Source organism: Uloborus diversus, chromosome 9 (assembly GCF_026930045.1).
Source record: "Uloborus diversus isolate 005 chromosome 9, Udiv.v.3.1, whole genome shotgun sequence".
In the NCBI taxonomy this organism is placed as follows: domain Eukaryota; kingdom Metazoa; phylum Arthropoda; class Arachnida; order Araneae; family Uloboridae; genus Uloborus; species Uloborus diversus.
Genome location: NC_072739.1, coordinates 129,873,301 through 129,895,679, shown reverse-complemented (window position 1 = coordinate 129,895,679; position 22,379 = coordinate 129,873,301). Strand labels below are relative to the sequence as shown.

General features: G+C 34.2%; 1 protein-coding gene across 4 annotated transcripts in view; it reads left to right on the top strand.

Annotated features, from left to right (window-relative positions):
* Positions 1-22,379, top strand: part of LOC129229302 (nuclear protein MDM1-like) — a 131,202-nt gene that overhangs the window by 66,927 nt on the left and 41,896 nt on the right. For all 4 annotated transcript variants that reach the window (XM_054863581.1, XM_054863582.1, XM_054863583.1 and 1 more), the window contains exons 4-6: positions 10,369-10,558; positions 11,831-11,924; positions 14,389-14,488. In XM_054863581.1, coding sequence (XP_054719556.1) covers positions 10,369-10,558; positions 11,831-11,924; positions 14,389-14,488 — 384 coding nt within the window. The remainder of the gene's footprint in view (positions 1-10,368; positions 10,559-11,830; positions 11,925-14,388; positions 14,489-22,379) is intronic.

Here is a 22,379-nt window from a genome sequence, read left to right as displayed (position 1 = left end):
TTAAGGGGAGTCAGTACCCCCTATACCGTCAGTGTTAATTTGCACAGGTTCACGTACCTTTTTCTGAAAATCTATTAAAGATGCAATTATGAAATTTATTCTGTACCTTAAATAGACTCTTTTCTCATTACTGAAGTAAAATTTTACAAAAAGAAAGCTTAGTTTTTTTTTTTTTTTTAATTCTAATGTGTAAGTCATTGTATTTTTTTTTCTTCAAAAAATGCCATTTTGCAACACGAAATCTGCTCTATAAAAAAATATTTTTCGATTATGAGAAAAAAAATCACTTTAGTATATGCAATTAGATGTGTGGAATAGGTGGTAAAAAATTTCAAAGCCTAATGCAATTTAGTTTCTAAGAAAAAAGAACATTTGGTTTTAAAAATACCATTTCAAGATATTGCAATTTAAAGGGAAAATCATGCCTTTTCAAAATAGCCTTACATTTTTTTAAAGCTTATTTTAACTTACTTCTAACATGAGCACGATCAAAAAGTTTGTATCATTAAAAAGGCATTGAAATGGAGTTTCAAAACATATAAAAATCAAAAAATCGAATTTTTGAAAGTATTTAGGGTACTGACTCCCCTTAATCCTTAAAGTGTTAATCGTAACCCGCCTCTCCATCCCTAAATTTGATTTTTATTCAATCTACTATGATGCATATCGCCCTTTTCTGCTGCTCAGTGATTAGCATTGAATGAGAAAGGCAGAGAGCACTTTAATGCATCCTCTTTTCGTAGTACATGTACACTAAAATTCAGATGCCGATTGTTTCGCGCGAAGCCGAAGCTTTAACACTCTCTCGAGTGATATAAAAGGTGAGGTTTAAATCTTCTCTTTGCGCTTTCTAAAAGAAATAAAATCTTATTCTGTCTTTATTATTTTTATGTTAATTGCAATAATTTAATAGCATTTTATGTACTTTAAGTAGTAATACGTTTGACTAATCTACTAGAGCAATTAAAATTGATGTTAGTTTAGTACACCTTGGTAAAGTAATGAAATTTTAGTCTTCTTTTTTCACGCTTTTAGGTGCGTAGATTCTGAGCTTTTCTGTGCTTCTTTCTGGATTGTATCATTTTTTGCTCAGTTTCTTTCTATATTATATCCTTTTCTGCTCAGTTTCTTTCTTTATAATGAATGTTTTGGCCTATTGCTTAATATGTTATATACTTTTTTTTTTTTTTTTAACCAGTTTCTTTCTATAGTAAATACGTTTTTGCTCAGTTTCTTTCTGTATTGAGCAATCACGGACTGCTAATAGTTTTCACTTGACCGTCGAATGATGTTCGCGTCCCATGATGTTATTTTTCTACGCTAATAACGCAGGCGTCCATGTGCCTCGGAATCGAATTATTTATAAACGACCTTTTCGACTTTACACAATCCTTTCTAAGCGAAAACAGTATCCATCACGCAACATCTAGCATCCAGCACAAAACATCCAGCCTTCAGCACCTGGCGTTCATTTGAATTTTGATGTATTGAATTCAAATGATGGTTGAGATAAATGCCATTAGTAGAAACAAGAAACCCAATGAGTAGGGTCCTATCGCAGTTCGTGATTGCGAAAAATTTGAATTCAAGATCTCAAAATTCAAGCAAGTTTATATTATCATGTCCTTTTCTGCTCAGTTTCTTTCGTTATTATGTAATTTTCTGCTTTTTTGTATGTTTAAATCTTTTTTGCTCAGCTTTATCCTGTATTATGTCCGTTTCTTCTCAGTTTCTTTCTTTATTATGAATGTTTTCGCTTATTGATTTCCATATTTTATCCTTTTATTGCTCAGCTTCGTTCTATAGTGAAGAGTTTTTTTGCTGTGTTTCTTTCTGCATTATACCCTTTTCTGCTCAGTTTCCTTCTTTAAAACGTAATTTTCTGTCTGCTTTTTTGGTATACTAAATCCTTTTTTTTTTTTTTTGCTCAGCTTCATTCTGTATTATGTCCGTTTTTGTTCAACGTCTTTCCATACTGTGTAGTTTTTTGTTTAGCATTTTACTACTTGAGGAATGAAACAAATAACCTGTATAAGATCAGTAGAAAACATCCGAACCTCCTATTAACACACAAATGAAACATTTTCTGAAATTAAATAAATTAATGACTAATTTGCCGTGAAAATTGCTCATTTTTCTACAAAAAAAAAAAAAAAAAAAAAAAAAGAAAAGAAAAGAAAAGAAAAAAAAAAACGGTTCCAGTGGTCCCAGAAAATACTTTCATTTTCCCAACAGTTTTATTTTGATTAATTTTTTTAAGTGTCCGATTTTTCAAAGAAGGCTTGGTCTTGATGAAATGTTGCGCTCTACGCTTGCTATCAACCATATCGTTGCCAATACACGTGAGTAAAGATGCGAATTAAATATTTTGCACTGTGAATGGCAACACAGAATGGCATTTCATCATTTGTGATGTCATCGGCAGATGCCGTAAACAATAAAAGCGCTCCGATTTAAGTATTGTTTTAAAAATATTAAACTTTAACAAATTATTTAAAAAATGGTCAGATTCTATGTTTTTAAGCATGCTCTTTCAGAAAAAAATACTTTTAAAATTTTGGAAACGACCCCATTAAAAATGAACTTAAAGAATAAAATTGGCGCGTTGTCTCTGCCGGCAAAAGAGCAAACGAGACAAAGAGTAAACAGGAGTGTGCACAGAAATTTCGGGGTCAGTCACGATTGACTTTTACGGGCACCCTCCATATTGTTTACTCCTACTTCCCTACTTGTACTTCACCCCTCATTTAAAAAATCTCGGGCCCTCTTCAGGCTCGGACCCGGGCCAACAGGTACCTCCCCCCCCCGTGCTCGCCCCTGCGAGTAAATAATTGACTCGCTTTTCAAACACCGATCTTTGCTGTTTGCCGCAATCGGGGCTCAACTTTTGAATCAAAGAGTTTAAATGTATACAAATACTAACTTATGTGGTTGTATACTCACCACATTTTCAAATGCATGAAAAATATAAGTCCGCCACAAGGTCATTACAGTCCTTACATGTATATATATTAACATACTAGGATTAGTAATATGGCTTAAAGTCGAGTATGTATTCTGCGAGTTGACGCCCCCCCCCCCCCTTTTCGCCATCGCTGCTCTTCTAGTTCCATAGTATCATTTGCATAGCAACCCTGAAAAAGAAAAAAAGTGAGATTCATCCCACTTTTATCTTCTTTTGTTATCAGACTTGCAATGTTTGGTCTGCTTCATTTTTACTTCCTTTTACAAAAAAGGAAGTATTGTATTCGCGAAAAAATTTTCACTCAAAAATCGCCCTTAATTTCCATTTTGCTCACCCCCAAATGAATGTTGAGTTTTTTTTTTCGATTCGACCACATGCGGAAAAGTGCCTAAGAATGTATAGACACGCGAAATATCCATTTTGACCATCACCGAGGTAATTACAACGACTTTTCTCGTGACGTCTGTATGTATGTGCGTATGTGTGTATGTGCGTATGTGCGTATGTGCGTATGTGCGTATGTATCTCGCATAACTCAAAAATGGTATGTCCTAGAAAGTTGAAATTTGGTACATAGACTCGTAGTGGGGTCTAGTTGTGCACCTCCCCTTTTGGTTGCTTTCGGATGTTCCTAAGGGGGTCTTTTGCACCTTTTTGGGGTGAAATCATTGTTAATTTCGATGTAAACTCAAGTGGCGTTATAATTTGTCGGACACTTGGCGATATATCGCCAGTCTTTTGGTCGCCAAGTTTTGTCGCCAACTTGGCGACAAATTTGGCGGAGTTTTTTTTTTTTTGGTTTCAATTTGGCCATTGTTGGTGATATTTAGAGAATAAATATTGAATCACATTAAAATAGCGAATAATGGGGAAATGACATTAAATTGGAGTAAAAGGAAGTCATGTGATGCACACATCAGCTCGTTTTATAACGTGCTCATAAGGAATAGCTTCCTGAGTACGTGTACTAAACATACAATCATTTCTTAGTTTTCTTAAGCTTTCACATTGATAGCTTGTTGATTTCAGAAAACGTTTTTCGTTTCTCAAGTTTTCAGTTTGAAAATTTGTTGATCTCACAAATCATTGCTGGTTATTTGAAAAGAATTCAATGCCTATCAACACAAATATGATTCTCGTAAATATCGTCAAGGCCAAGAGTATTTAAAATTATATGGGGAAGAAGCTCAGTAGTTGAATTTTTTTTCTAACACTTTTATTGTGTTTTTTACTACAACGTTCTTTTAAATAAATTTCGAAAGTTCTTCTTGAATGTTGTAATCTTCTCAGTTTTTTTAAGAGGCGTGCAATCAGAAGAGGCTTGTGATCCAGTAGTGCTCACGGAAATTTTTCAAAGGGGTCCCAGGATCGAAGGTCCAGCCTACTCATTTTATACTCCAACATCCATCCAAACATATTATTTTGATTTCATCGATTATCGGGGGAAAAAAATATAAAAAATTGGATAATTATTTTGCATTAGTTAATAAAATAAACTTATTAATAACAAATAATTAAAATACCAGAAAGCACAAGAATAAAGGCATTTATTTTTCTCATAATTAAAAATAAAAACATCAATGCAAAAATCATCATTCTAGAACAATTTATGTTCACATACAGTTCGATTTTGCAGAGAAAGAAAGAGAAAAAATATTTTTTTTTTACATTTATTAAATCAGAAACTATTGTTACCATTGCTTGGAATTATTTTACGTACTACATACGTAGGATTATAGTCAATCAAAAAAAAAAAAAAAAAACTCGAGGACGATGGGAATGGTTCAGACCCCCTGGACAGACCCCCTTGTGTACACCACTTCTGTAATCACTTGGTAACCAACTATGATGGCAGTTCTAGTGTGTTTGTACGCTATTTACATTAAATATTGTTATGATTCAAACACTCTAATCTAGAAAAGAGAAATCTCCAGCTAGTATTCCACATACTCATATAAATAATAGCCGGTGATCGAGTAACCCAAGTGTTTCAACAATGAAAATCGCGCCACGGCATGATAATTTGATAATCTGTTTTGGTAATGTTTAATGTGCAGGGAAAGGCTTTATCGTGACAAGGCTGAACTCGATCTGGTAACTTAACCGTTTTACTGGTAAGACTGTGTCATTTCAGTGGAATGAAGAAACGAAAAAAATGGTCAACAATGAACGCTACCTACTGCAGTTTAGGATTAATCCACTGGAGTCAGGGTTACAATTCCACCTGTCAAAATATCACCAAACAGGCAATGACTTCGTTCAAATGTAGAAGCAGTTTTCACCCGTCATACCTTGACGGGCGACTTTCTAGTAACTAATAATTAGCATAGCTTTGATTGAAGTTTTGATGAAAAAGTATTTTAAAACAAATTAGAAACTAGTTTAGAAGAAAATATACCTTTTTTTTTCGTGCGCCCAAAGCTATAAGGAGAGTTTACAGAGAATTGTATATAAACTCAATAGTGGGATAAAATGGGATAAACTAGTTGCGTCTAAGTTCTCTCCAGCGGCATTATTCACCTACGGTGCTTTACCCAACGTTTTTTTTTTTTGATGTTCAATATTATGAAAAAGACCAGAAAATCCCATAATTTAAAAACATTTCACTACTCCTAAAGGTAATGAACTGACACACACACACACACACACATACACATACACAAAAAGATAAAATCAAGTGTTACAGCACAAAATTGAAGTAACCTTTTAAACACGAGTTTCAGGACTACAGGGGACATCTGCTGCTTTTTTCCTTCCGTTTTTTTATTCAGAAAATGCTTTGAGCTGCTGGACTGTTAGATGTAGTTCATAAATGGCTCTTTTTCTGACTGATGCGCTTAGCGCAGTAGCTCAAAAAATTTTTTTCGCTAAGTAGTTCTTAGTATCTTGAAACATATATGCAATAATTTTCAAACTTGTGACTCATTAAGGTTGGTTTAACTCTTATAAAGAGTCGGCCATGACATAACAAGATCTAGCTCTGCTTTTGAGAAAATTAAATGTATTTGCACACCATTTGCATATTTTTTACCCAATGATACAGCAGCTACGCCCGCTTTCGCGCATGCAGTCCAGGTGAGAAAGTTTGGACATTATTTAAAAAAAAAAAAAAAGAAAAGAAAACATGTCGCTGTTAAACTGCCTAGCGAAAATTACTTAAAATCAATAAAATAGAAAGAGGATTAAAACGAGTTTCAATGTGTGACTTTAAAACATGAAAGTTTGCCCCCAATCTTTGACAACTGGGCTCCAGCAGAGAGAGGTGAATGAACGAGGGAGCATGCGCAGTGGGAGGAGTGGAAAGATTATCATCCGGGATCCATCGACCGGACTGCGTCTGGACGGCAGGGAATTCCTCAGGACACGTGAAAGAGAATATGGTAGAGACTTGTGAATGTCAATCTTTTGCGTGTTGGAAATTTTTAACCACTTGACATCACTCTGCTTTCCTAGGTAATTTTTGAGCCTTTTTTCCCTCTTTATTTTTTGGTGGAAATGTCATACATTCAATGTTAGGTTTAAAATATGTTGTTTATTGGGCAATATCTCAGTTACTCCTTCCTTGTACAAGTATATATATATATATATATATATATATATATATAATATATATACCATACCATATGTATATATATGATTGTGCATACGGAAGATTAACTTGTACCCAATTACCCAATGGTCGCTCTATCTTCGACACACTTTTTAGCTGTTCAAGCATATCGAGAATCTTTATTTTTTCTTTCACTATCTGAAATTTCCTCCTTTTCATTCCATCTTCACAAATTTGAGATGAAACTGCTCGCTTGGTGTCTTTATGTTTCATCAACTTTCATCGTTTAGAATGAAAAAAAAAAACAAATAAATAAAAATTTAAAGTGGTGATTTGTATTCGCTAACAATGCGATATTTAGTAGCCAATAGCTAAGTCGATACCTACGCAACGCGATTCAATTCCGGAAATTTTCGTGTTGTGGGCGAGGAATTCGCGTTAGCTCTAAAATTCGTTACTCGTGTTATAGCCATGTCGCGTAAGCCGAATCGTTTTGTAGCGCGGGTTCACTAATACCAAGTGTGTATCATGACTGATACTTTAGGCACAAAGCCTCTTCAAAAAATCAGTAATCCAACGTCAGAAAGCACAAATATTTGAAGATATTGCAGACACGTGTTTCGGTGTTACAAGGAACACCTTTTTCAATGCAAAGAAATGTGAGCTTCTGGATGAAAAGTCATCCGAGAAAAGAAGTCATCCAGAAGTCATCCAGAAGCTCACATTTCTTTGCATTGAAAAAGGTGTTCCTTGTAACACCGAAACACGTGTCTGCAATATCTTCAAATATTTGTGCTTTCTGACGTTGGATTACTGATTTTTTGAATTTTCAGCACAAAGGTATTTATTCGTTACAAAGCCTCTTGCATGTCTTAATTTTAAAAAAATGTATAAAAAATGAAAAGCTTTCCATTTACATGTTGCTTGAAATGACAATCGTGAAAATAGTTTGGCAGAGCAATAAATATCGTTAATTAAATCGAGTAATATGTGACTTCACCGTAACAATTCTATAATAGACGAAATGCGATGGCCTTGAAAGAAAGTCATTGTTTTAGTTTTTGTTTCTTGCGGTGATTGTTTCCTTCTGCCGGACTGCGCACTTTTTCTGTAAAAATCTACGACTGATGTGATGTCGCTCCAGTTTTTTGTTTTGCTCAGTGTTTATCTCTAATTTTAATATTATTATTTTTGTCTTTCAACATTCATATTCTCCCAGGTTTTATTCGAAACTCCAGAGCTCGAACACGCTACCTTGCGGTGATTAACAATACTAAATAAAAATGTAAAACATTCCATTCCACGTGTTTTCTTTGGGGTAAATTACAAGCTTCATACTGTTTGTGGTGTAATGTAATTTCAGAAGAATAGAAAAGAAAGTTTCCCATAAACACGGTGAAAAATTACTGTCATTCACTAAGCGTCAAAGCAAGTTATAAGTTACGGCATTTCTTTGTTTTACCTTTTTCGTCCGCCATTAAACAGTGACTGCAACGTCCCCTATAGTTTATTCGAGTTGCCAATTGTTTTTGTTCCAAGAATTTGCTCTCAAAGTCCTATCTTAGTTTGATTCTGTGTTTTACCGGATTTTCTTCCGTCGCTCATTTTTCTAGAACTCTGTGTTTTTTTTTTTACTTCCTTTTACAAAAAAGGAAGTAATGTATTCGTGAAAAAATTTTCACTCAAAAATCGACCTTAATTTCCATTTTACTCACCCCCGAATGAATATTGAGTTTTTTTTTTTTTTTTTTTTCGACTCGACAACACGTGGATAAGTGCCTAAGAACGTATAGACACGCGAAATATCCATAATGATGATTCCCGAGTTAATTCCAGCGAATTTTCTCGTGACGTCCGTATGTAGGTATGTATGTGCGTATGTGTGTATGTATCTCGCATAACTCAAAAACGGTATGTCCTAGAAAGTTGAAATTCGGTACGTAGACTCCTAGTGCGGTCTAGTTGTGCACCTTCTCTTTTGGTTGCATTCGGATGTTCCTAAGGGGGTCTTTTGTCCCTTTTTGGGGGGAAATCGTTGTCAATTTCGATGTAAACTCAAGTGGTGATATAATTTGTCGGACACTTGGCAATATATCGCCAGTCTTTTGGTCGCCAATTTGGCGACAAATTTGGCTATCGTTTTTTTTTTAAATCTGATTTTAATTTGGCCACTGTTGGTGATATTTAGAGAGTAAACTATTGAATCACATTAAAATTGCCAGTAATGGGGAAATGACATTAAATTGGAGTAAAAGTCATGTGATGCACACATCAGCTCGTTTTACTTTTTTCCTAACAATCTTTCGTTATAGAATCCTTTAGTCCAGTTGGAATCTTTAAAAACCTAACATTTCTCACCTTCAACGTTGAGCTTTCTAATTATTATTAGCATTTCTTCATTTATTTCAGTTCTGTCTTTTACTGTTCAGTATTCCAGGTCTTATCCTTCAGCTCTTTTAAAAACTTATTTTTGTTAACTGTGCTAAACTTTACGAGACTAAACAGTTTTTTTTAAATCATCATTTACAGAAATTGTATTTCCCTTACATTTTCTATTTGTAAATCACTGACACTTGTCTTCAATATTTAGCATCTTAATGTTTGTTTCATCGCTTCATAGTTTTCATGACTTTCTTGCCTTTTAAAATTAAGTTATCTTCTTTATTTTATTTAATTTTTCTTTATTTGTGTTAATTTCCCTTTTCTATCCATAGCAACATTTTTTTTTTGTTTTTTTTTTTTTTTTGTTTAACGTTTTTATACTCGGATTTCCTTTCTAACACTTTAAAGAATTTTTCTTTTATTTATTTATTTATTTCAATATCTGACACTTGTCTTCAATGTTCAGTATCTTTTTCACGTTTTCCATGCTTTCCTTTCTATTTTCAGCTTGCTATTTTTTATCTTTCATTTTAAAAATACATGTTTTCATTACTATTACTCATCGTTCCGAAACTAGTCGTCAATTTTTTGGTCATCACTTTTTCTTTTACATTTTTCAGCATTCATCTTTAATATATTTCTATTGCAAACCCATTTCATTTTTGAATTCATGACACTGGTGGTGCAGCGATGGAAAGAGGGAGGGGGAGCCAGAGTCCTTGGCTATATTTATTAATGCAAATAAAAGCTGTTATACCTCCCCCCCTCCCACACACAGAAGATAAATTCTGGCTGCGCTACTTGTCTTCAATACCCAGCATCTTAGTGTTTTGTTTTATCACTTTTTTTTCATTGATTTTCTTTAATTGTTCTGCAACCAGAATCATACTCAAAATTCGAGGGGTCATTTTACATTAGAATCATCAAGAAAAGTGTCATAAGCATTTTGAAGGTTTTCTTTCTTTCTTTCTTTCTTTTTTTTTTTTTTTCAGTAATCACGAATTGTTCTAACTGTTCTCACTTGATTGAAGTTGGCGTTCCGAGTCTTTTTTAAGCGTTACCGCGCGCGATTTCTCCTCCTGGGTGGGAGTGTCCATGTCCCCGAAATCAATTTTATTTATACCCGACCGTCTCGAATTTACGCAATCCTCTTTTAAACGAAAACAAGATCCATCACAAAACATCCAGCATCCAGCCCTTCGCCATTCAATTTGACTTTTGACGTCTTGAATTCAAATAATGTTTTTCGCAATCATGATTGCGATAGGAGCCATTTGTAGAAATAAGAAACCCAACGAGAAGGGCACGATCGCAATTAGTGATTTTGAAAAACATAATTTGAATCCAAGACCTAAAAATTCAAATGAATTTCAAGGGCTGGATGCTGGATTTTTTTTCCCTTCCTTTTTGCTACACAGTGCAATTATTTCCAAAAGACCTGCATTGATTTCTCTCTCATCTGGTCTTTCAGCTAATGAGCCAGAGCTATCCTCCAGCGATGGGCTCTGCTTCAGACGGCCCCGTTGCCCCCCTGCCCAAAACCACCGAGTACCGGTCCCAGTTCGTAGCCTGGCCTCGGCCCCAGGAGGGGTCCTCCGCCACGGCCCGAAAGTCCGCCTCTATGGGCATCATCTCTTCACAGCCCAAGAAGGACCAGATCGGTGAGTAGCCAACAAAACTCGATATTTTGCATGATCTTTACTAATAATAAAGTTGAAAGTCTCTCTATCTGAATATCTATATCTCTCTGTCTGGATCTCTGTGACGCGCATAGCGTCTAGACTGCTCTGCAATTTTCATGAAATTTGGCACAAAATTAGTTTGTAGCATGGGAGTGTGCACCTCGACGCGATTTTTCGAAAATTCGATTTTATTCTTTTTCTGTTCCAATTTTTCCAAACAAATTATCACAGCATGGGCGAGTAAATTATTAAATTGTCATAACGTGGAATCGTAACGTGGGAGAACAAATGAACATAGTAAATTGGCGAGAAATTCGTAATCCATTATTTGTAAATATACAGGCGAACCAAATGACCTTTTAATTTTCTACTACGGGCAAAGCCGTGCTCGTACCGCTAGTTCCCTAAATAAAATTACTGACTTTAAAAGGCATCACTGGGCAGTTCCATAGAAACAGATCAGCACCATTTCTGCACTATCACCGTGCAAAGGTTCCAAATATGTTAGATTCTTGTTTCGTTGCAGGAACTTTATTAATAGGAACACGGACTCTACTTCTATGTAATTTTGAAGTTTTCCATGAACAATAATTAAATAATTTCTTATGTTCATTAAATAATGTTTCTGGGAAATTTCAAAACTTAATTGCATTACATAGAAGTTGAGTCAGGGGCGCGTCGATGGAGGTCACAGGAAGTCACTGGGACTTCCCAAAAATTTCTCATTCGGCAAATTTTGCTGACGATTCGACGAATTTGGAGACAATATTGCAACTTTGATATATTTGTTTAATTCTTAAAGTTGTTTTTATCATTCGGTAAAGCTGGAACTTCGTTCGCAAATTGAGAATTTCTCCACTCCCAAAAATTTTAGTTCGATGCGCCATTTACTCTACTTTGGTAATCGGAAAAAAGGAATAAATAATATTTGTTTGAAATGCATATAGCTGATTTCTGAAATACAGACACTTCATTTCTGATGTAATTTTTGTGCTACCCCATAATAGGAGGAATCCCGGGTAAACAAACCATTTAATAATTTTTTTCACGTGTAAAAACCATAGCTAAAATTTTTGTTTTAAGCTTTCAAACTGATATGATTCTAATCCAGAACCCTGAATTTTACTTAATCGTATAGATTGTAGGTGAAAAAAAACCAATGGTACCTCATATTCAGTGCTTTTACTCTTAATTTTTCTTTCCAAGTGCACTTATTGTGGTTACTGAAAACTAACTGGAGGTATTTTTTAGACGCTTCCGCACAGCCTTCTGACGCTCCAAGTGGCGAGCTTTGGAATGGTGTGAGTAATGATGATGAAGAATCTGCGTTGGACGCCGTTAAGAGGTAAGAGAAGGAACCAACGGTTTTGTAGAAAAATTGCTTTTCGTAGTAATTCATGTTCCTTTAAGTCAAAATCACGAGGTTTCGAATTGCTGCACGCGTATTATTTTTCAGCGACGCGGAGAAAAAAAACGAAAATAATTCCAAAAATTTCCGAGTTTCTTTACTTCCTCTTTAAGGACCAAATTATTTTTGGTCACCTGCCGAAAATTAGCTATTTTTTAATTTGTTGTAGGAAAAAAAAAAGTTTCTGGAGCAGACGATTTCAAGTGTAGAAATTAAAACAAATTTTCCCTTAATAAAAATGCTTATAACTTTTTTCCTGGTTAACTTTTTCCATTATAAATTCAAAATAGATTTTTTTGTGGACGTTTGTAGGCTTCATAAACAAACAAATAGACGTTTAATAGCAATATATATATATATATATATATATATATATATATATATATATATATATATATATATATATATATATATATATATATATATATATATATATCAGAGAAGCCTAGAAACAGTTGAAGAGTTTTATTTGTCCACATTTGAGGAAAAATGGCAACGGTTCAAATGTCGGACAAAAAAAAAAAAAAAAGATTTTATCATAGACTAATAATAAGAGTAGACCGAGCTACGGCAACCCTTTTGCTGTTCATAAACCAAACCATGTGACTGGTGGACATCCTAGCAACAGCGGGCGTTGATCGTAGCAGTCGATCAACGCCCGCGAGAAATAAAATAAATAGAATTGATGGAATAAGGAAGAATGATCTTTTATGGAGTCCGATTTGTAAATTTGCTATTCTGAGTTGTAAATATTTTGTGAATATAGTGAGTTTTTCGGCTAGATCGTATTGTACATTTTCTTTAATCAATTTCAATAACTCTATAAGCAATTAAAGATGCAAGCGCTTAAAAAAGAATCAGCAAACGGTAAGATTTTTACCTAAAATTTCAATTTAAGATACCGATTAGTACATTTTTGCGTTAACGCAAAACGTTTACGCCATTACGTTCATGCCAACGCTGACGTAGCAGTTCCAAATGTAATAAAAGTTACTGAAAACTGTGATCAAAAACTAATGCCAAAGTAATGCATAACTAAAAGAAAAACAGTTTAATCTCTGCACCTGGAAAAAAAATTATATTGAAAATACATTACGTCTTAAAATACATGTCGAGTGCCAAACTATAGATAATGTTGCCATCTAGCAACCATTCCGCCAAAGTTTTCGCCAAGCCTTCCACCAGTCACATGTTGTATCCATGAACCAATTTTTTCAGCAGCAAGTCTAGGAAAGCTCGGTCTACTCTTATTATTGGTCTATGGATTTTACCTCACTTAAGGATTTCTGTTCCTTTGGACTGTAAATAGAAAGTTCTTTTAAGTATTTTTTTTTCCCGCTCTTTCGAATGAAACTAAAATAGAGACGATTCGATGATTATTTCCAAAGAGCTCTTTTTCGGTCCAAAACTTAAATTTCGAATTGAAAAAAACTATTCATTGATTTTTTTTTAAATTTATTTATTTATTTTATTTATTTATTTATTTATTTATTTATTTATTTTGAAACGGTCTATAAACCTTTCCAGCAGTAACCACACCAACTAAAAATTTCAACAGAATCACTCCAGTAGTTTACGATTTTACCACGGGCATAAATACTTCGAGTTTGTGTTTTATTTATATAAAGGTTTATATGTTGTTCAGATGAACCTTTCAAAAGCGATTTGTCAGTTATCTATATTTTCAGTTTAATGTTTCTCAATTTTGTAAATCAAAATTTAATTACATTGTACGAAAAATAATTGTTTTTATATTTTTGAATACATTTTTTGTGCATTTCCTGAAAGTAATTGAATTCAGTTAGCACGATCATTACTAGTTTTTTGCATACTTTTAACTAAGCAAATGTGACCATAAGTGGTCAAACTTGTGCATTTCAATTTATGTCCCAAAATATATACAGAAACAATGGTTGAAAATTAAAGATAATTTCACATCTATAAAAGTATATTTTTTAAATTCTAACACCGTAATAATTAGTTTTTCCCATGAGCTAGAAGTGCAACATTAGAGAGTATGTTCGCATAGAGCAACCGATTGCATCGCTCGGTTTGGTTGATGACGTCAGTGGTTGGTGCGGTGGGTGTCTCCCGTAGGATATTTTCATTTATTTATTTATACAGAAGCTGATGTTTTACATGCATAGAGGGGAAAAATTTACAACAAAAGGGAAGGAAATAACCTGCACGGCACCGGCGGGAATCGAGCCTACGGCCTCCGGCTTAGAAGACGAAGCTTCTACCGCAGAGCCATAAGGCCCCATATTTTCAATAGTTATTATCAACTGGTAACTTAATTAAAATGCACCTGCTCCGTCACTAGTTAACCGGTACGCAGATGTTTTATTTTCCTTTTGCTTGTGGATTTCGCTCGTTATAGCGTGTGATCTTTTCCTATTAGGGGACACATCAAGAAGACGGAATATAAGGCTAAATTTAGACCTTTCTCGGCGTATACGTATGTGGATGGAAGTTGGAAGAAAGCGACTCGTCTTATAAAGGTAAGGCTCAATCGTTAAAATAATTAAGTTTAAAAAAAAAAAACAATTGAACGTGTTGTAATATTTAGAATCATATTTGAGAAATGACATTTTCTTCAAAACTTTAAGCTAAAATTTGTGAGAACCTTGTTACGAAGGTATCTTGGTTACAACACTACATTTTAGGTATATATATTTTAGGTAACCTAAAATGTAACACACGTTTCATTTTAGGTATTATCCATATTTTTTTCTATTTTTAACTGCTCCACTCATATTTCAATAGTGTTATTGGATTGTTTTGCCTGGAAAAAGAAAATCTTCTAAAATATTATATAGTTATCTAAAATCAAGAAACAATACAGTATAACTCCAATTATCCGAAACCCTGCTATCAAAATAGCTAATTATCCGAATTGCTTTCAGAATTTCAGAAAAAAAATATATATATTAATGTAGAAACTGCTGTGATTCGCAAAGTAATGATTCTCTCTACGCGCTATTTCCTCTGTGAAGCTAATCAAACAATTTATACTAGTAGAGATATTCAGCACGTAATGACTTTCAGTTAAAGTACGGTACGTATTCTGTACTATAATGTACTACAGCACTTGCAACTACGCTTAACATGTTAAACTGTTGCCTTTTTATTCGATTAATTAAAAGCTCTTTTTCTTTAAAATAGTTTTTTCTCCTACTTTTAGTATACATAAATTAATTATAATAGACCTTTTCGCATTAAAAAAAAAAGGATTTAACTATCAGAATTTTAGATTATCTAAGTCTGGTCCGAGCTGGTTCGGATTGTTGGGGCTTTTCTGTAATTTAGCCATTTAAAATGAATTATATTAACCTGGTTTACTGTTATTCTGCCCCTTAAGGTAACTTTGGATCATAGAAATAAAATTTCTAGATGTTTAATACAGGGGTACCTACCCCTAAGAGCAAGGGCGCACCCCCTAAATATCGCAAAGACCCCCCCTTCAAAAAAAGCTAGGACCCCCCAAAAAGAGAAATTTTCCCTTAAAACACCCCTCTAAAAATTTCAATGGCGCAGTCTGCGCCTTGACCCTTCCCCCTAGGTGGGCACCCCTGTTTAATAGCTTTTCATTTTTAACCCCTGACACACAAAGGAAGGGGGTTATAAGTTTGACGTATCTGTATATCTGTGTGTCTCTGTTTGTGGGCTCTAGCGCTTAAACGGATCGACTGATTTTGAAAAAAAAAGTTTTATTCGAAAGGAGAGTTGATCGATAGTGCTCTTAGCTAGGTTGCGTCTTTGGATGATATCAATTAACGAAGATATTCATTAAAAACTTCTAAAAGGTTTTTCGGAATTTTTGCAGTGAAAGCATATTTAAAATTTTTAAAATTTAGTACTAAAATAAAGAGTATTTTTTTCTGCGTCCGATAGAATGTGTTTGGAACTTCCATGTTAGATAGAATTCGAATTATAACGCTTTTTTGAAGCAGATTTTAAATACGGCTAAGCCTTTATTCAAGCGATTGGTAACCAAATTCATTGTTGGCCGACAAGGAAATTAAAAGCAGCGATTTAAAATTTTTATCTGTTGCTAGTTTCTATTTGTTAACAAATAAAATACTTGTAATTGGTTTTCAAGGCTTTTAAAAGGATTTTCAATTTTCCCTCCTGATTCTACATTTTGCAACTCAGTCACGGGTTTTTTAAATTTTTAATCTAAGACGATTAAGTAACTTGTGATTACTTAACTGAACTCTTAAACAATCGGTAACGTATGCGTTTTCAATTTCGATATTCGCTCTAGCATTTTATCACATAACATCACGTATTTCTTATAAGGTTAATGCTCAAGTCACCCATTGTTGCATTCGCTCAGTCCTTTCATCTTTCAACAACGTCATACCTCAAAAAACGTGATTTTTCAGGAGAGCGATTTTAAAAATTAAAAGTAAGATTTCACGTAGGAAAACTATATTTCAAGTCACTGATTGAACTTTTTCATTACGCATAAGGTCATTTCCAATAAAATCTGGTGTTTCTTCTCGGTTTCGTGAAGAAGTGTAAGTTTTAAAAAGTTGCGTTTTATTTATGACGCTTTTGCACTAAATTTCAAAGTTACTATATGAAGAATTGCAAAATATGTCATTATTGTTATTGTTTTTCTTACAATACCAACATAAACGCGAGTAGTGCGTTCTTGATTAAAAAATAAGAGTGATTTCTGATCAATCACGATTGCTAATTGTTTTCATTTGACCGTCCTTGATGTCCGGTTCCTTTTTCAACCCCACCGCCCTCTGCAGGCGCGGCTCCTCCAGTCCTGAGCACCGTTCCCCAGTAGCCGCTGCTCCTGGTCGGTGGCGTCCAGTCCTAGACACACGCACGCTCATACACATACACACTCACACACATACACACACACGCCTTTACACATATAGACACACGCTAACTTGCATACACACTCACACAAATACACACGCTAACGTGCATACACACAGCTCTACGCACATTCAGAAGCCTACACATACACATAAACAACTATACACACGTAACCGCCTAAGAGAAGGGGCAGACTATTGGGGGGGGGGGCAGGAGCCGTTTCTAGAAACAATAACTCCAATGAGTAGCGTCCTGTCGCAGTTCGTGATTGCGAAAAACATATGAATTTAAAATTTCAGAATTCAAATTATTATTATTTTTTTTATGCAATAGTGTTGTGTGCAATAGTGTTTTCGGAATAAAATATACCATCTTTCACTAAGCGGAAGATATGCTTCATGCCTAATGGATCAAGCACGTCTCAAGATGTGACATCTTGAAAAGAACATTCCGAAAATACTTTAAAATGCAAAAACGATACTTTTGCTCTCTAACGGCGAAGTATTAAGTTATAGAAATGCAGTTCTTGAGGAAATATACTACTCATTCAGGGCAGTTCAAAAAATGCATGAATCAAAATCGTTAATTTTTCAGGCATGACGTTTTTAAAAGGAGTGAGCGATATGCTAAACAAACTATATAGCTTAGGGTCCCCGCTTTGTTGGAGGACACTAACTCCCGAGAGGTTTCGCAATTCGTAATCTAAAAAAGAATAAAAAAGAAAAGTAGATTTGAAAGAAAAAAAATGTTTTTGAAAGCTCTCGGAAACTTTGAAAATTTGCGAAAATATTGTTATGAACAAAGAATTTCAAAATTTGTAACAAATAGGGCGAGCGGGGCAAAATGTGCCAAATTTAAGCTTCTTTTATCAAAGTAAAAAATTATAGTTCTCACGTAAAGCTCTAGTTTCGCCGTCACCGTTCGCCAACAGTGTAAACATTCGACTTTTATTAAAAATGGCGACCAAAGAACCAAGTCCTAGTTGCCAAAAAGGGGTGATCATGTATTTCTTATCCTTTTTTTTTTTTAATAATAATATCGCGCTACAACAACATATTTCCAGTTCTATTTGAGCCTTATCTTCTGGCTTTAGTAAGCGTTATGCTATTTTGATTTTGTACCTTTTTTTTAATCTATTCCAGATTGAATATTTCCAATTAAAGCAAAAATTTCTAACGTTTTGCATCTCCTCGTATTTAAAAATGGTTCGTTTTAACAATCGTGATTTTTTTTTTCTTGGTAAAGAGTTCGTTTTTGTGTTTACGACCGTTTACAATTCCAAGTTCCCTGAAAAATAATCGTGTCAAGTGACAGAAAATTTCTGACTAATAAATAAACTAAAACCTGCTTGAGTTCTCACATACTTTCATTTAGGTATAAATTGCGTACCTTGTACTACATTTATAAATCTGTGAAATACTTCATTTTGCTATATGCTTATATCTTTACATTAAAAAAAATAATCCAGTGAAATTTTATTTGTTGTTTTTGAAGGGTATATTATCTTTTGATTTGTTGTTTATATTACTATTAGAGTATAGGTTATTTACTTTCTGCTCAGCTTGCTTGGTTTTGTTATTATTATTATTATTTTCCATATTGCTTCAAAAAGTGCAAAAGTGGCCACCATTTTTTTGTGATTTAGGTGACTGTTCAGAAATCCCACTCTTGAGCTTTAGCGTATTATTTGAGATTGATTCTCGTGTTTCATATCTTGTTATTTATTTATCCTGAATTCAGTGTTTTGGAAGTTCTTTTGTTATTTATTGCTTTTATCTTACTTCTACTGCATACTGTCAATATGCTTAGCACGAGAAAAAAAGTATTATCCTACTTCTATTCTTTTTCGCTTCCTGCACTCCTTGTAATTTTAAAACAATGTTGTAATGTGAAATAAATTCTGTAAACACATCAACAATTCTGCAAATTTCTACAATCAAGCATTAAAATGTCTTATTGGAAAGTGTAGATGAAGTGCTGTAGATAATTTTAGTTGCTGTAGTGCCTTTGAAAATAATTAAGTCTTTGAAACTCCTTAGTTTTATTTCGCTGAATGACCAGAATGTTACTCTCTCGTTACCTATTTTCTAAGTCTCTACACCATTTCTACGAAACAACGTAACTGGTGGTTCAGAATCCTTCAGCGAGTTTAGGTTATGCTGTGAAACCCCGGTTTTATGTCCCCCGAATCTACGTTTTTCCTGCATTTAACGTTTTTTCATTGGGTCCCATCATCAGTTTTGCTGCTATGTATTTCCGGTAGTGTATCCCCCCCCCCCCAATCACTTGAGAAACGTAAAATCGAGGTTTTACTGTATATTACTGAAAATTTGGGTCAGAGTTCACCTAGGGAATTAAGTCATTCATATACAACATTTCTTGCTCGTGGTTGATCGTACTCACGAGTCACGACCTTCGCGTTACTCTCACGGCGCTCTAACCAACTGAGCTAAGTCTTTTTTTTTTTTATGCTATGTATTAGATTAAAGCAATGCGTATAAAAAAATCAGAGTAAACCGATTTTTTCAAAAAAAAAAAAAAAAAAAAGCCACAATATTAATTTTCTGTTTATTTTTCGTTTATTTGTATGATGATTATATCTATTTTAATGTAATGGCGTCAATGTGGTGGGGGGGGGGGGGGGGACGGTCTGCCCTTGGTGTCACCCGTTTGAGAGGAGACTCCCAAGGTGGAATTGCAAATTTTTGAAAAATATGTAGCTAAAATTCATTTTTAAGACAACAAATTAAAAAAAATTCCGGGAGAGAACTCCCGGACCCCCCCCCCCTCTATTTTCCACCCCTAATCATGAAGTGAATACTATACTCAGGACTAGGTTCATATTGTCAAAACTTAGACCAAGTAGTGACCTCTAATACCAAAAAACTGAAACCCATTATCTTTTTCTATGTTTGAAATAATCTCGGGGCCATCAATTTCATACACTCCTTTACTGTTTTGGCCTACCGACGCACACATGCATCTAGGGCAAGTTAAATAAAAAGCATTAATAGCTTTTATTTAACTTGCTTACAATTTTGCAGTTACACAAATGTAGTTTTTTTTTCTATTAATTGTACGAATTTCAAGTTTACGTAGGATATTAAAACTTTTTTTTTCCTTGCGTTTAAAGAGGGGGGGGGGGGGAGTTACACCAAACATTTCCACCCCGGATGTCACCGATGCTATGTACGCCACTGACTAATAATATAAAGCTGGAGAGTTTGTTTGTTTGACCGCGCTAATATCAGGAAATCTGGTTCGAATTGAAAAATTCTTTTGTGTTGAAAAGTCCATTTATTAAGGAAGGCTATAGGCTATAATTTACATAGATTTTTTTAGCTAGAAAAAAAGCTTTTCAATTGTTTTTGTGATTTTTAGTAGTTTTTAGTACTTTTTACCTAACAGACCCCGAACCAATTGCTCCAGAAAAATATTTTTGTGCTAAAATGTACGATATTCCATTTTAAGTATGATGAAAAAAAGCCGATAGAGCGATATTTGTATGTTTTATGATTTAAAAAAACCCCTATATTTTGCGTTTTTTCTTGGGTTTAATTTATCTAAACTCATCCCGCAAAAAGTATAAAGGCCCCTTTTCTAAAATTTAACTATGTAATATTAAAAACATTTCACCTTCTTCAGAAAAAATAGTTTTCAAAAATACGCAATAGTTTTTTTTTATTCTTTTTTTTAATTTTTTTTTAATGCGGAGCTCGGCACGACTTCCAAGTATAGCCGAAGTTCTAGCAAACTTCAATTTACGATGGTCATTACGTCATGGCTATGTGATCCAACTGCAGCGCTTGCTTTTGCTTCTCCCCCCCCCCCCATTTAGGAATTTTATTCATTTTTCTCCCTCCCCTGCTGTTATTTAATGTTACATATTTGTTTTGATTCAATGAAAGCAGTGAATTTTTTAAATATTTTGCACGCTATGGGGAACATGGAGCTTTTTTTTTCTTTTTTTGGTGTTATTTTAAATATATAAATAAGCGCGCGGTTTTTTGCATGATCTTTGCTTCATATGCATAGAAAAAAAATGTTAATTACCATCAGAGGTAGATATGCATAGATCGTTAGGTAGATTGATAAAAAATATAGAGGTTATGTGGGTAGATGCTCAGTAAGAGACAGATAGGCCCGTATTTAAAGAACAACGTGTGATCAATGCCCCTGTTCCCCCGACTTTGAAAATATAAAGCATTCATATAAAAGTGGACGTGCTTTTTGTTATTTTCCGACAAAATGGGCATTGAGAGACCCCCCCCCCTCCCTCCTTTGGGGCTGCTCGCATAGAAAGGCGAATCAGATGGTCGCCGCAGGCAGCTATCTTTTTATGTGTTTTGGCGAATAGTTTCAAATTCCAAAGAGATTTTAATAGATTTTTTTGAAAAGGCGTGTACGCATTTCAGTTGAAGAAAAATGATCATTTCACATCAGAAGGGGGGGGGGGGGGATTTTTTTTAAATTCAACATACTATCTTTAAATTCTTAGCACGGGCATCGCCGTGCGGGTACTGCTAGTACTATATAAAAAAATTGACTTTTCTGCATATGAAAGAAATTTGATTGATATTCTTTAAGAAATCTAAACAGTAGTCATTACAGAGAAAGTAGAGGAAAAACTAATATAGCAACGTATAAATTTTGATGCACTGATACGAGTTTTGCATTTCCATTTCAGCGTATATTGAACTTTGTGACGTAAGACTTTAAAACGTAACATAGTAAACATGTATTCTTCCGAGAAAAGCTGCTGAAAATAATAAAAAAATTTATACCAACTTATCATAGCCCTCCTGCACGAAAACAGATTTTTTTCCCTTTACTTTTAGGCGAGAAGATGGAACGACTACTAAAAATATCACCAAAATCGTGTATGTCTGACGAATTGCGAATTTCCAAAACAGCTGGCTATAAAATTCTTCGCGTTAACAATTTTATGACCATCTGTTTATAGGAACTGTTTCAACTGAAGAAGCTGATATCGAATATGATAGCCAAATATATTGAAAATTTAAAATTAACTTGAGTGTAGAAGTCTCGCGAGATGCGAGCGAAAGAAAATACCCTGGAGAGGAAAAGTGGAATTTCGATTGATCTAGTGAAGAAAAGAACGTGAGTTGAATAAATGTAAACCATTCTATTGTGTTTATACGTTTTACTTGTAAAAACTCAAGAGTGACAAATTGGTACTAAAATGCAGTTTTTACCAGAAAAGAGAAAAGAAGTCATAGAAAAATTACAGACAGAAAACTGTTGAAAGTATTTCACGAAATTCGAAAATATTATTATGGAACTAACAGAAGATACTAAACTCAGCTCAATCAAAAGGACAATTTTAAGATCATATCGCACCCCTTCAAGGCACGTTACACAACTCAAAATTTTGGAAAAACCTGTACTAGTTATTGATTTAAAATATAAATTTAATACTCGTTCATGCCACAAAACTCGCACAAAGATAGCTTACACAACTGATGTGTGTTGGCGTATAAGCAATATAACCAATAGTGATACCTCAATAAATTTTTATAACTGATGTAA